The 14,663-nt window shown below is 38.0% G+C and overlaps 2 protein-coding genes across 2 annotated transcripts in view; both read left to right on the top strand.

Annotated features, from left to right (window-relative positions):
• The first annotated feature begins 61 nt into the window (after positions 1-61).
• LOC144643953 (non-selective voltage-gated ion channel VDAC2-like) lies at positions 62-7,114 on the top strand. The gene is made up of 11 exons (XM_078503353.1): positions 62-196; positions 2,210-2,282; positions 2,954-3,003; positions 3,208-3,292; positions 3,495-3,562; positions 3,811-3,863; positions 4,900-5,010; positions 5,481-5,597; positions 5,931-5,970; positions 6,207-6,317; positions 6,777-7,114. The coding sequence occupies exons 2-11, from the start codon at positions 2,213-2,215 to the stop codon at positions 6,924-6,926; spliced, it is 855 nt and encodes a 284-aa protein (XP_078359479.1). The 5' UTR covers positions 62-196; positions 2,210-2,212; the 3' UTR covers positions 6,927-7,114.
• A 2,090-nt stretch (positions 7,115-9,204) lies between these two features.
• Positions 9,205-14,663, top strand: part of LOC144643924 (gastric triacylglycerol lipase-like) — a 10,423-nt gene continuing 4,964 nt past the window's right edge. The window contains exons 1-4 of the mRNA XM_078503321.1: positions 9,205-9,561; positions 12,351-12,667; positions 13,344-13,587; positions 14,566-14,663. The exon at positions 14,566-14,663 is cut by the window's right edge and continues 58 nt beyond it. Coding sequence (XP_078359447.1) covers positions 9,463-9,561; positions 12,351-12,667; positions 13,344-13,587; positions 14,566-14,663 — 758 coding nt within the window. The 5' untranslated portion in view covers positions 9,205-9,462. The remainder of the gene's footprint in view (positions 9,562-12,350; positions 12,668-13,343; positions 13,588-14,565) is intronic.

A 14,663-nucleotide genomic window follows, 5' to 3' on the forward strand; every position in this document is an offset into this window, starting at 1 on the left:
TTCGAATGTAAAAGACCGACGGAAAATGAAATTCGAAATGCCTGCCCCAACAACAACGTGCAACCGGAGTATGATTGGTGACAGTTAAACGAAGTAGCCCCTGAATTTTCCTTCAGTCGCCCCACGCCACATCTCACTCTCTGCCAAGTCAAGCAGAAGAAGGCAAGTCAGCTACTCCAAGGCGGAGGAAGATAACGTAAGTTTCTTAGGCGATATTTAAATCTGTTAGCTTAATAGCGTAACAAAAGAACTAATCGAACACAAATTTAGTTCTTTATTAAATGTCTAAAGTTAAGTCCGGGTATTTTTTGTGAAATCGTCGAGTTCTTGGAATATCACTCATGGCACATGTTGCGCGTGGCCAATTTTCTGATGACTCAAGCTAAATTCTCCGCTTTTGTGATTGATACTCCACATTCCATTGTTTTATAAATCTTGCTTCTACGTAAGTAGCGTTCTGTCCCAAGTTTCGTGAGAATTGTTTGATCTGTTCTGAGCTTGGTAATTGAATATTCTCGCTTTAGAGCAAAATATTGATTTGAAGACGCCTGCGCTGAAATAGCTTATAATGTCCTGAGGGAGTTGACGAAATCGTAGATGCAATAGTCGCCTTCATATTTCATCATTATTTATCAGTTAGAATTTGTGTACACAAAAGATACAACGTAATTGTCGATTGTGTCATCATGTGCTAACGTGTATCCTGAAATCTATTTTACTTTGCCGGTGCTATTTCGTGGATAGTATTGGTATTTCCATTGCACTACACGTCGATGCGTCGGTAGGCTCATATAATTCATTGCACAACTTATGCATGAATAACAATATGCTAAATTATTCCACTTGATTTGTACTTTTCATGACTTGAGGTGTACATCTCGGGATGATGTTGTTTTGGAATATCGAAGGTTAGAGGTTCACGTGATTTTCAAAATCTTCCTTATTCAGTGGATAAGAATGTAAAATGAAATTAATATACCCATGAAGTGAAAGCTTTCTTCTTTGTTTGAGTGATCTTCAGACCTGGAATGTCCTGTTTTTTTATGAATAAATAATTTCCACATTTCATGGTAAATTTCACTTTGATACTATCAGGAACAAGGCCAACCAGTTGGAAATGTTTATTAAATCAAGAATGTTCAAAATATTTATGTGATATTATTGTGCTGTTTTGAAACATCTGTACTTTTCCTGGACTTTTTTATATACCTCATCCTGTTAATGTTGGAAAAGGTGATTGGGGATTGATGGGGAGTGTCTATGAAATCATTGGACAACAATGATCTTACTTTTATCCTTATAGTAGCTATAACTTGTCTAGGATTTGTACATACTCAATACCATTACTACCTTGTCACATTATGCAAGAGAAAAAATGTCAAATTTAAGGGAAACATGTAAATGAAATGTTGTTAAGTTGCGGAAAGTAAAAGCAGCTGAATCAGAAAGTGCAATATGTTGCATTATGGTATTGATTACACTTCAAAACATTTGACTCCATGTAACAATACAATGCCAACTTTATTTTACTCCAAAACATAGTGGAACAAAAAAGCTATGGAGCGAAGCTTTTGGAGCAACCCTCCAAGTTAAGACCATTTTAGTTGCCATGGCGATTCTAGAGCTGGCGACTAAATTGAAACCAAAGTCGCCAGCTGGCGACTAAAATTGAGAAGAAGGATTGATAGCACAAGCTAATTTAGCGACTAATTTTTCACTGGCGACCAAACTTGAGCAGGCAGTGGCCAAATGGCCACTAAGGAAAAAAATAAACTTGGAGGGTTGTGGAGCGAAGTGAAGTTGGCATTGCATTGTTACATTTTGTCTCATGTTTCTCGTATAATCTATCTTAACTACAGGACTTATGGTCCCTTGCTGGGATTATTTCCATAATTTAAATAATAATGCAGAGATCCAGAATGCATATAATTTCATGAATGTAAAGAAACTGCAGTTCTGGGTGAAATTAAAATCTGTGGATAATCTATTAGTCCAGAAAATCAGGGTTTGAAAACAGTCAATGTGTAATCTGTAGCCAGTGTTGTATAAACAACTTTGTATACAATTGAGGCAGCACCCAGGCATTGCCCCTCCCCCTCCTGAATAAAATCTTTAGATATAATATATAAAAAAAATAGTTAAAAATAAATAAGTAAACAAAAAATAAATAAATTCATTTATTTAGTTATTTGTCTTGTTCTGTTTATAGAGAATGGCAAAAACTCCACCAAAGTATGATGATCTTGGCAAAGAGTCCAGGGATGTGTTTGGCAAGGGATACGGTAAGCCAGAGCTATTTAGAGCTTCCATTTACAATTAAAAAGACTGCAATGTGTATCAGTTTGCATAGTTCCACTGAAGGTAAAAGGAAAATAATGATTTATTTTGGGTGCTATAACTAGCTTATAACAACATCTTGTCATATTGTTTTCTCGGGAATTCAGAAGCACTGATCTGAGCTAAAGTTATATGATCATGTGTTCTCAGTGGACAGGAATATTACAAATGTTTGTCACTGGTGTATCATAAATCTACCATCATTCTTGAAATCTTTGTTAAAACTTAACTGTGTGGATGACTTCAGAATGCCACCTTTGCTGAAGCAAGATCTGCTAACTGCATCATGATGATGTAAACAGCTGTATGTTTTAAGAAATTACTCCACTAAAAATTTGCTTGATCAGGAGTATTAGTGATGAATATTTACTTGTCAGTCTGTATTGCAGAAAAATGTTTGTTATTTGTACGGGTTTGTGAAATGTTCTGGTCCATTTGCAGGGGTCACAAGATTTCTCTTTTGCAATCAAATTGAATTAATTTTGATTAAAGTTTTGTTTCACTGTTATTGTTCAACACCCCAGTTCTGCATTTGTTTGTAATCTTAGCACAAGCTGGTTATTAGTTAGGAATAGCATGTTAAAATGCAATTTTACAATGTGTGTTCTTGTTGTAGGATTTGGAGCTGTCAAGCTTGATTTAAAGACAAAAACAAAGAAAGATTTGGTGAGATAATTACTTCTGATCAAGAGCACAGTCAGCTAATCTAGAATTGTAAAAAGTTCAAGTTCAGAACTTGTCAAAATGAGTCTGATGTACAGTCAATGTACAGCTTTCTTGGATTTCCGATTTTGTTCAACTCTGTTTTGGACAACACCAAATATAGACCGTTACAAAATTGTTTTATGCTGTTTGTTTATTGTTTTCTAGGAATTTACAACTTCTGGATCATCTAACAATGACACAGGGAAGGTTTTTGGTAGCTTGGAAACAAAATACAAGTATGCTGATTATGGTGAGTTGCGTGTTTTTCATATACACTGACACTGGGCAGCATCTCTTTTGTATTTTGCTTATGCAAAGATTGGCGAAGTATGGCCTGACTAAAAATACACTGCCATATTAAATAGAGAATCAGTTAATAATGTGTAACTGTATAATGAAACCCATTTATTTCGTTTCCTACTTATACTGTATGTTATTGTTTGGTATGACAGGTGTTACCCTTGCCGAGAAGTGGACAACGGACAATGTTCTGACCACACAAATCACAGTAGAAGATCAGGTAGTCAAATTATTATCATTATTGACATTGTTGTTGTTGTTGTTGTTATTTTTATTTTAAGAACAAAACTCCCCTTTCCCCCCCAAAAAAAATGTCCAATCACAGACTTGAGAGAACGGTGACATCATACACATAAACATGCCATAAATTAACATTACTCTCTTTTAGGATCTCTTTTAACTCGGTATAAAAGTTATGGTATTTCTATGTATTTCTATGTGCTCAGTTGTTATTTGTCCATTTTACAGATAGCAAAAGGGCTCAAGCTGGAATTTGACACTAGCTTTGCACCTAACACTGGGTAAGTTGTGGCATTTACCGTGTTTGTAATAACTTGTTCTACAGTACTAGTGGTAACCACAGGTTAGAAAGTGCGGGCCTGACAGTGTCGATAAATCACTGGACAAAAGAAAATTATTCCAAGTAAGGTCGAGTAACCCGTCACGCTTAAGTCACGAATGTTTTTTTATCGTTTCCTATTGCCGCGAAACAATCAGAGTTGTTTTTTTGATTGACAGTTTTGCGAAGTGTAGTCGAGCACGCGGTATGAATTGAGATGTGATTTTCCTCCGTCGGCAAACTCGCCTTGTTGTCAGTGTGAATTTCTCGAGAATAACCGTTGTTGGTTGGAATCATTCGCTTTGCCGTAGTTTATCTGTGATACAATCACAGCAGATCTTCACAAAAGCAACACCTATAAAACAACGTCTGCAAAACCTAATGTCTGCAAGACAGAAGCCTCGATGTAATGTGACAAACTGTTGATTTTTCGCATTCTTATCGCTCTTGGAGACAAGATTTTTCTCTTCCGGTGTTACGACAAACTGTCGTGATTGACACATTTTTTGCATTCCGATCGTTCTTAGTGGAAGAACAAAATTTTCAACTTCCGGTTTGCAGATAGCCTTTATAAACGTGGCACGCACGCGTAATACGCAATCCGCTGGTCACTGTCAAGATTAGGGTTGCGGGCCTCTCTTGGGCCCGCAAAAAACAAATTTATAAGGCTGTAAAGCTTTTAGCGACTTTTTACTTTTTACTTTTTACTAGGGCCTCTATTGATAACAGTTTTTATTGTAAAAGCTGATGGAGTAAAGGCTTTCTCTCTCTCTGTCTATAATATTGATATATTCAACAGTAGTACACTTCTTTTGAGATTTGCCGCAGGTACAGATGTAGTAAACTTGGTGATGTTTCACTAAGTTACTATTTTTTCCCATGAAAGCTGTGCTTTCTAGTTGTTAAGTGAAAGATTAGCATCTTAGCAAAAAGTTTTCACGGGATCAGAACAAAGAGTGTAAATGTTGTTGTTTTTGCTCCTGATGTGTGCATTTTAGGAAGAAGTCAGCCAAGATAAAGAGTGCATACAAGCAGGATTACTTCCATGGCACTGGAGATGTTGACTTTGATTTTGCTGGACCAACAGTACAAGCATCAGCAGTTATGGGGTAATTATTTAGCAAAAACACACTTATTCTGACTCAGTCTATTGCTTGGACGGTCCATCAGTCAGTCCGTCATCTGTATTTCCAACATTGGTCATTTGGTCAGGCAAGCAGTCAGCCAGTGAGTCAGTTAAGTTAGTCAATTGGTTGGGATTAAGCATTCAGTTGGTCAGTTGAAATAACTGGGTTGCTATATTTAAGACCTATTATGCATTTGTTTAACTTTTAATTACTTTTTTGGAACCTCAAGGGTATAAAAATGGTGAAAGTCATTACCATGTTTACCAAGTTGTTTCCCTTTTTGTGATTCATTTACAAGAAATTTGTTGTTACCATCATAACCTGAAGGTGGAAATTCTCTTGTGCCTGGTCTGAAATGTCTACTCTTGTACACAATGGAGTGGTACTGTGACTGGCCTTGTAACCAAGTACATCCATGTGATTACTATTGATAATATGTTTTTGTTTTACAGATATGAAGGCTGGGTGGCAGGTTATCAAGCTGCTTATGACACTGCCAAGTCAAAGTTGATTGGCAACAACTTTTCATTTGGTTACCGGTCAGATGACTTCCACATTCACTCTTCTGTGTGAGTATACTGTTTCTTGTTGTTATGGTAGAATCCTGATTTCTCAAACCCTCTGTTTCTCAAAACTCCTGATTAATCGAGCCAATTTTCGTTTCTCTTGGATAGTACTTCTCTGTATTTTTACTCTCGATTTCTTAAAGCAATTTTCATTTCCCTGGAGGTTCAAGAAATCAAAATTCTACTGTAATCACAAAGAGGCTGGAGGGCTCATCCAGCTAGTGGGGACATTCTATTGTGGTTCTACATCATTCTGTTTGCTTTTGGTTTGAAGTGGAATAATTTAAATATGTATGATTCTGATAAATAATCATCATAATATTCTTTTATTCCTAGGAATGATGCATCTAGGTTCACTGGATCAATTTATCACAAGGTAAATTAAAAATAAATAAATAAACAAGTAGATAAGTAAGTAGTAAATGGACAGACAGACAGACAGACAGACAGACGGACGGACGGACGGACGGAGGAAGGGATGGATGGATGGATGAATGAAACCCGGATGACAGCATTATTTGAAGTACCGGTATTTTTCTTAGCACTAACTTGTCCAACTTCATGAGTTATATTATTCAAGTGTGTTGTACCATTATGCTTTTCTTCTTATAGATCAACAGCAATCTTGAGGCTGCTGCTCAGCTCAACTGGGCATCTGGTAGCAGCAGCACAACATTCCAAGTTGGCTGCAAGTATGATATAGACAAGGATACAACTATTAGGGTAGGTGAAACAATGGTACACGCTACAGTGCTGCACTGTAATTAGAACCTAGTTTGAGTGGTTCACCGTATTGTTAATTGTGCAGTTCCAAAACATGTCCAACCTTCCTCATGGAAGGTCATTGGAAATTCCGTGGGGGTGGGGTTGGGTCTCAAAAGCCCAAATTTTTTAAAGGAAAGTATGGAAATTATCTGGAATTTCCAGAGGGTGGGATATGGGGTATGGATATTTTCTGGAACAACACATGGAGTTAGGTAAAGGGTGGATGGCTTTTCACCTCATAGCAGAGGGCATAGTGTCAATATCTAGTGGCTACAAATTTCAACTATGAAATAACTGTTTGCTAAACAGAACACATCTAAAGGTGTTTGAGCAGGACTAGATTGGAAACTTTCAGACTACAGTTTAACTTCTATCTTTTCATCTTGACTCATTTGTGCATTTATTTTTACACAACAGACCAAGGTGAACAACACGAGCCAGGTGGGCTTGGCATACACCCAGCGCTTGCGTGACGGAATCAAGGTCACACTGTCTTCACAGATTGACACCAAGAATCTCAATCAAGGTGGACACAAGATTGGTTTGGGTCTGGACTTGGAAGCTTAAGGGATGCGTCGTGTACGGTCTTCTAACAATATGTTAACTGCCAACTGGTGCAGTGTGTATTGAATTTAGTGTTTTTCATTAAGTGTGAGAAAGCTTCTGAACTTTGCGGTAATACTAAGGCTAAAAATACATGTAAAGTCAGGCTTGTACGCAACTGATTTGTTTTGAATAAACTTGAAATTAACATGTTGGTCCGTTGTCATCTCTTGGTCATTACCAATCACAGATAAGGGGAATGTGTTGTTACTAGAGACTGGTACCCTGAATGGTAAGGGACAGGTCATTTAGGTTGTTTTTTTTTTGGGGGGGGGGGGGGGGGGAGGGAGGGCAACTACGAAAAAGAAATGCTTGCACAAGAAAAATAGGAGAAAGAAAGTCATGCACAAGTAAATGCAGGAAAAAATCAAGCAAGCCTCACCTGGTAAACATGGATGGTGCAAACAAAAAATCTTGCAGAGGCTTATGCTTGAAAAAAGTTCTTGCAAATACCAATGCTGAAGAAAAACAAAATTAAACAGACCATCCCTAGCTGGAAGCAAGATGAAAACCATATTCCAAGTGTCACATAAGTTCATGCAGGCTAGTAGTTCATGCATTAGTAAGGGGTAACCCAAATCTCAGGATTAGGAATCTGTAAAATTTAATGTGCAGACTATTTCACACTTGTCCCAGGCCTGCAGACAAGAAGCTTTTTATCATAGCTGTCATAACCCTTCAGGCCTTGTATTTCTGCAAAAAGAATTTAAAGTGCCCAGCCCCACAAACAATAGACCTGGGACCAGTTGTTTAAAGGGCAGATAATGCTATCCACTGAGTAAATCACTATCCAGTGGAAAGCGTAGTATGTTCTGTTAGCATTTAGGGACTGACCATTATAATTATTTTTTTTGGAGGGGGGGGGGGGGGGGATGAAAAATATTGGAAAAAATTGTTTGCAGGGCCTAAAACGACAAAATTGTTTACACGATACGTATAACAAAAAATAGTTAGAATTTCAAAAAAAAATGTTTGCAGAGGTGCATAAACTAAAAAAAAGGTTGCAGAGGAAAATTTTTCATCCCCCCCTCCAAGAAAATAATGGTCCGTCCCTTATCCACTGGGCCCCGCTACTAGAATCTCAAACCTATTGATTCCCTGGGGATAGAGGCGAAGGAATATGAAACAATCATCTATTTCACCCATCGGTTCGTCAATAGAACCTGTGATCATGCCCTCTCTTCCTTCTTGTCACTCCTCTCCCTTTTAAGAAATAAAAAAAATGCGGACCACAGGTTGCACTCAATATAGCTTGAGATACATAAAATTGTAAATATGCAAGTGGGCTGATACTCTGAAACCCTTATGGAGTTGGAAATTCCCTTTTAAAACTTAAAGAGAAGTGAAAGTGCGGAAGTGTTTGGTTCCATTGGATAATAAATATTTAAAAGCTAGCCTGTTTACAAAGGCTATTAAAAAGCACTCGTAGCAATTTTTTTTATAAAAAAAACATTTGAAAAGTTTAAGCTTCTTTGGCTCCTAGGCACGTGGAAACTTAAATTTTACAACAAGATCACATTGAGAACATTGGCACTGAGGTGGTTTTAAATACTTTATTACATAAATTTTCGCGACACTTTAATTTCGCGAATTTCGCGATTCAAAAAACTTAAGTGACGCGAACAATAGTGCCAAGACGCGAAAATTAAGTGACCACAAGCCAACAATCAAGAAAAAATAAGTAGTACCACTGAAGGAGGAATTCAATAAATGGATGTTGTCGTCAATGACACCATGCACGTACGCGACGACGATTGGAATGCCGAGTGTCCCTGCGTTTTTTTTTTTATATTTCAGATCTTTTATTATTAAGGGTTAAATGGATGCCAGGATATTTTCGTACTAAAAACGGAATAAAGTGATAAAACGAATCGCAAATCGCGAAATTTAAGTGTCGGAATATGCACACCTCAAAATCGCGAAATTAACATGTCGCGAAAATTTTCATGTAATAAGGTAATTGGAAAAAACGTTCCCCGTGATCTCGAGCAGCGTTGGTTTTCCAGAAAGTCAGTGTTGTCACTTGCACTTCTCTTCTTTTTTGTGTAGTCCAGAGAATTTAATAGCGCATCAAGATAACTTTATTGTTACTTGTCTTCTTGATGTTGCATTGATATTCGTGACCAAAAAGTGATAAAATACTCGTAGACGAATAGACGCACCCCCACCGCGCCCCCCGCCGTACTGTCTAGCTGAACTTTGTTAGGTCACATGACGATCACACACGAAGCTAAGCTCGGATTTATTTACATCGTATTATTTTCGTTTCGTTTTAGAAGGAGGAAGGCGGCAGCAACGCTCGGTTCATTTGTCAGACATTTCCAGTTGAACTTTCCAATCGCTTCCAGTAGACTTTCCAGTAGCATTTAGAGAAACGCCATACTTGATTTGGCCGAAAGAACCTGGGCCGACTTGAACTGTGTGTTGTTGCTGGGTCCTTTGTTTCTGTTCACTTTTGGTGCAGTTCTTTATCGCATCCTTCTTTGATCAGGACCGTGATATGGAAGTGATCAAAAGAGCGGTACTTTGTTTACTAGCTGCATCATTATGGACTGGAACTTCTGCCGTCGCGCCTCTCCCAGAAGAAGGTCTAAACGTGGTAAGTCGAGTGTGATGGATGTATAAATGGGGCGATCGATGGCGATGGTGGCTGTTACATAAGACTATTATTGTAAAACATGTAGCTAAGCTTGAATGTTATCCACGATCATGCAGAAATATAGAGAGTACCTAGAATGAATTCACTGTACCACTAGCTATAGTTATAGCTTAGATTGTTGTACGATTATTGAAAATAACCTTTTTGCTTCAGCTAAGCTGGAAAGAATGTGAAATGTTGTTCAATGTTGATCCTTTGTCTTCTAATCAGTATCAGCACTTTGCACGTGACTCGGCTTATCTGAAGGGCCTCTGTCTATATTAAGTTGCAATTTGACGTCATGTTTTTAAGTTCCCTTTCTTTCCAAGAGACTGGAATCATTTTCTGACAGAGATAGCTACAGTTAGCTTACACTGATTGCTAAATGTGTTTAAAGTAAACTTTAGATTTTGTACCGTGTTTGATCTTTTTTATGTGCTTATAATTAACAATTATCCTGCGAAATCGCGCGGAATATCGCCTGATACTTAGCCGACGAGGCCGTAGGCCGAGTTGGCTAAAATCAGAGGATATTCCACAAGATTGAGCAGGATAATTGTTTTATTATTCAACAAATTGTCAACGAAACACATTTTGCACATAAAAAAACTGTAATTGTGCAGCGCTTTACAAGATTTCGGACGAATCTTCGCAACCTACGAATATCGCAGGATATCTGTTATGTACGGATGACAGATATCGTTAACATTTTGACCATATATGGGCAGCGCGCGCATCTGTTGAATAATAACTAGTAATAATCAGAGATTAGGGGAGTGCGTTCGACCCAAGATAGGTACCCAAGATAAGGCTAGAAAAACGTAATCCGAGTTACACGACTGTTTATATCGTCATACAAATTTAAAACGACAGCGCTTGCAACATCAGTAAAGCCCGTATCCAACATCACTTGAAAGTATCAGAAAAAAATCTCAATCCAACAGTTCACGAGGCAGCACAGCAATTTTTTTTTTACTACTGTTAAAAGGAGGACTGCAGAAACGTTTATTTTACAGCACAACTTACAGGGCAAACTCAAAAACGCAAACCAAAGAAGATCATAAGAACGAATCAACCTCGTTCCCTGTGTCTCTCACAAAGAAACTGCGACGTCATTAATTAGCCAACCTGCCACATACCAAGATACATAGAACAAAATATAAAAGAACTTTTACTGGACAGCCACGGGACCACACGGTGACGCCACCACAAGATTAGAATTTTTTCTCCTACCATCGAACACAAAAATTGTTTACAGCCTAGCGTTATTGGCTTCATGAATTTTTTTGCGCGCGCTGCCCCTGTCTTTGTTGAGGTTGCTCTGACGCAATTAATTGCTTTCTAATGTCTAATCACATGAGATCGAGGCCAACTTGCCACATACCGACATACATAATACGACACATAGAACCACTTTCGCTTGTGCTTTCACAGGACAACCCCGGGGCCACAGGCCACCGCAAGATTAGGATGCGTTCTCCTACTGTCGAACGCAATTATATTCTGTTAGTAAAAAACTTACCGTATTTACCCGTGTATAAGTCGACCTTTTTTAACCTAAAAATCGGCCCAAAAAATCACCCTCGACTTATACATGGGTCAAACTTTTTGACCCAAGCACCAGTTAAATAAATTCTGTATAATTAGCATAACAATTGTTTTAATATGTTCACAAACATCTAATAAACAACAGTACAGGTTATGTTGTCCTTTTGCTTTGCTATCTGTGTCATTAAATTGGCAGTTCAAGTTGAAATTCCGTATGATTTATCGCTTAATATAAACCTGAATGTTGTAGAGACTCACTGGCACAAGATCTTACCAAGAAATGTAAAAAAGTTTAGTTACTGGCCTCAAAAATAGCGGGTCGACTTATACACGGGATCGACTAATACACGGGTAAATACGGTAATGTAATGACTCATATCGGCCAAATACTTAATGATGATGATGATGACTTTTGACGAATATTCTGCAGATTAAGGAAATTCGAATTGCTTGCTACAGTCATGACCAAGTTCGTGATCTGTGCATTTAGCAGCAGTGGTATCTTGCAGAACGCAGAATGATGGTCAGCACTTTTCTTGCGGTTAGCTTTCACTCCGATTTGCTTGGGTTAGAATTTATTTGTTGGTTAGGGCATTATACTATCGCCGTTCCGTGATCCTTCTACATTTTTTGTTCTGCATTCTGCATTTTGCCTTCTGGAAAATATCCCTGCCGTGCATTTAGTACTAAAAATTATAGAATCTTAACTGAATAAAGTTTTTCACAAGATTTCTTTTATTAGTAATAAACCAGGGTATGTTCAAGTGTACAACAACTAAATCATTTTTAGCACATTTATTGGCTGCAAGACAATTTTTCAGACTAATGCCCAATTCCCTCTATGACCCACGCCTGCAGGTAGGGTAGCAAAGGGGGTGTCGTGATCCCTTTTCACGCACAATTTTTAACCAATTTCCGGTCTCTTTTTTTAAAAAGATATTTTTTTTTTTTTTTTTTTTTCCTTTTTTTTTTTTTTTTTTTCCAAATTTTTTCTTTTTAAAAACCCTCCCCCCTGCAGGGTACTATTATGGTAGTAATATTCACCAAGCCATGCACAAGGTCGCGCGAGACTTAGCAATGATAAATACAACAGTGAACTACCATGATTCCCTGCAGGCACAAGCCATAGAGGGAATCGGCCATTGGCATCTCTTTGAAGATTAAAAGGGTAGTCAATATCAAAAAATATTTGTTTCTTCCAGACTCAAATGATCAATTACAATGGCTACCCTGCTGAAGAGTACAATGTAACCACAGATGATGGCTACATAATAACCATTCAAAGAATTCCTCATGGACGGCAGAAAAGTTACTTATCTGGTCTGAAACCAGTTATTCTGGTTCAACATGGGCTTCTGTCTTCGTCATCTAACTGGGTGTCAAATTTGCCAAATGAAAGCTTTGGCTTTATTCTCGCTGATAAAGGATTTGATGTATGGCTTGGAAATGTCCGAGGAAATACCTATGGCTTACACCATGTCAATCTCTCAGTGGATTCAGATGCATTCTGGGATTTTAGGTAAAATTTCCTTCCCTGGCTACGTTCATTGTGTTGTGTTCTTGCATAAGTCACTACTCTCATGTACATAGTACTTACCCAACTCTAGGGTGTTAGCTATAGGGTATTGTGACAGAGTGCTGGAAAGTGATCTGCAATGGACAAGCATTTGCTTCATGCTATAAAAAAGGCAGTTAAAGGGGGTTTATCCGGATATTGTACGTCATTTTTCTGACATGACAGTTTTCTAAGGTAGAAAACAGAAGTAATAATAAACTGAAATGAAACAAGCCAAGGATCATTACAACTGAGGAAGTTTAAAACGGATTACAAAGTACAAAATTGAAAAATGGCCAATTCTTTCAAGATATGCTATCCATGGCATAGCTCCTTTAAGTTATCCAGCAGTTGTGAGCCACTGGGCTCAGACTGACCTATCACTACTTCTCTGAGAGAACATTTATAAAGATAATGGCAATTTGGTTGTTAAAACATTGTACAAGAAACACAGGTGTCCCATCAGCTCATCACATCCCCCCCCCCCCCCCCCGCTTAATTTGTTATTGTAATCCCTTTTTTACAGGGAACAAATAGTGCTACTTTGTATTTTTTTTTATTTTGTGGAGTTACCAAATGAAATCCATGGATTGTTTTAAATGTAGATTTATATCATATCTTTTTCTCATCCACTGTATAGCTGGGATGAAATGGCGAAATACGAGCTTCCAGCAATGGTGAACTTCATTCTGAAGAAAACAGGACAGCCATCGCTGTACTATGCTGGTCATTCACAAGGAAGCCTTATGGCTTTTGCAGAGTTATCAAGAAATCAGCTTTTGGCTCCAAAAATAAAGGCTGTGTTTGCTCTGGGACCTGTTGCTTATTTGGGTAACATGAAGAGTCCATTGAAGTATTTGGCAGATTACCTGCCAGAACTTGAGGTATTTAGCTCGATAATTTTTTAAATTAACTCTTTGTGAAGGAGAGGCTGAGTGCACAAGGATTTTAATTTTGTCACTGCCCAGTAGCCCAGGTGCAATCATGTTACATAGAGTTTAGAGCCCTATTTCTTTGGCCACAAGAATGATGTCGGATAATAAAATAGTGTAGGTGTTGTAGGTCACATTGGTTTTCAAATTAAATCTGTTTTCAGCCTAGGTTACTGGTAGTGGTAATCTGTTTTAACCTGAAGATGACAATCTTTTAATCACTTAAAACAATTTGAATAATCCAATATTTAAATAAATTTATTAAATTGTTTTCAGTGATTAAAAAAGTGTCATCTTCAGGTTGAAACAGATTAACCTAGGTTTAAAACAGATACCTGAAAACCAATTTGACCTAAAAGAGACACTCACTTTTTAATTTGACATTGGCCTTTGTACATGGCCTGACATTTTTTGGCAGTGGATGAGCTTGAGTGCCAGTCCTCTAGTGTTTATGAGTTTGAGTACCACCCCAAGCCTGTTCAGTGGGGGTACTTGAACTCAAGTACTTTTCATAGCAAATTAGAATTAATATTAGGTCATGGTTGTGATAATTGTCAGTTGATGTTAGTTAAAATCAAAAATGCTAAAATAATAGACTGTTCACAGTCACCTATTTTTCCGTGAAGTCGTAAAGATCGATCATTCAGTCTGACGGCCGCCATCTTGGTTCACGAACATGAGCAAAAACTGGGAAGAGTGCAAAATTCTGGTGGGTAGGGGGGTGGGGGTGCTCCCTCACCCCCACACTATAAACACCGCACCACCCTACCAATGGGTTTTTGCACTCTCCCCAGTTTTTGCTCGCATTTGTGAACCAAGATGGCTGCCCGTCGGACTGGACAATCGATCTCTACGACTTCACGGAAAAATGGGTGAATGTGAACAGTCTACTAAAATTATAAAATATTTTTATAACATTATTGTTTGTAGGATATGTTCAAGATATTTGGTGTACGTGACTTTCTTCCCTCCAATGACATCTTACAATGGATGGCTACATATGTTTGCGAGCCTGATGATTTACGAGT

This window comes from Oculina patagonica, chromosome 2 (genome assembly GCF_052425735.1).
Source record: "Oculina patagonica isolate OP01 chromosome 2, crgOcupat, whole genome shotgun sequence".
Classification (NCBI taxonomy): domain Eukaryota; kingdom Metazoa; phylum Cnidaria; class Anthozoa; order Scleractinia; family Oculinidae; genus Oculina; species Oculina patagonica.

Excerpts from the sequence above, each read along its gene's own strand:
- LOC144643953 (XM_078503353.1), top strand. The coding sequence starts at position 2,213 with ATGGCAAAAACTCCACCAAAGTATGATGATCTTGGCAAAGAGTCCAGG. Across the intron at positions 5,971-6,206 it reads CTGGATCAATTTATCACAAG|ATCAACAGCAATCTTGAGGC; the intron begins GTAAATTAAAAA and ends TTCTTCTTATAG. Across the intron at positions 6,318-6,776 it reads ACAAGGATACAACTATTAGG|ACCAAGGTGAACAACACGAG; the intron begins GTAGGTGAAACA and ends TTTACACAACAG.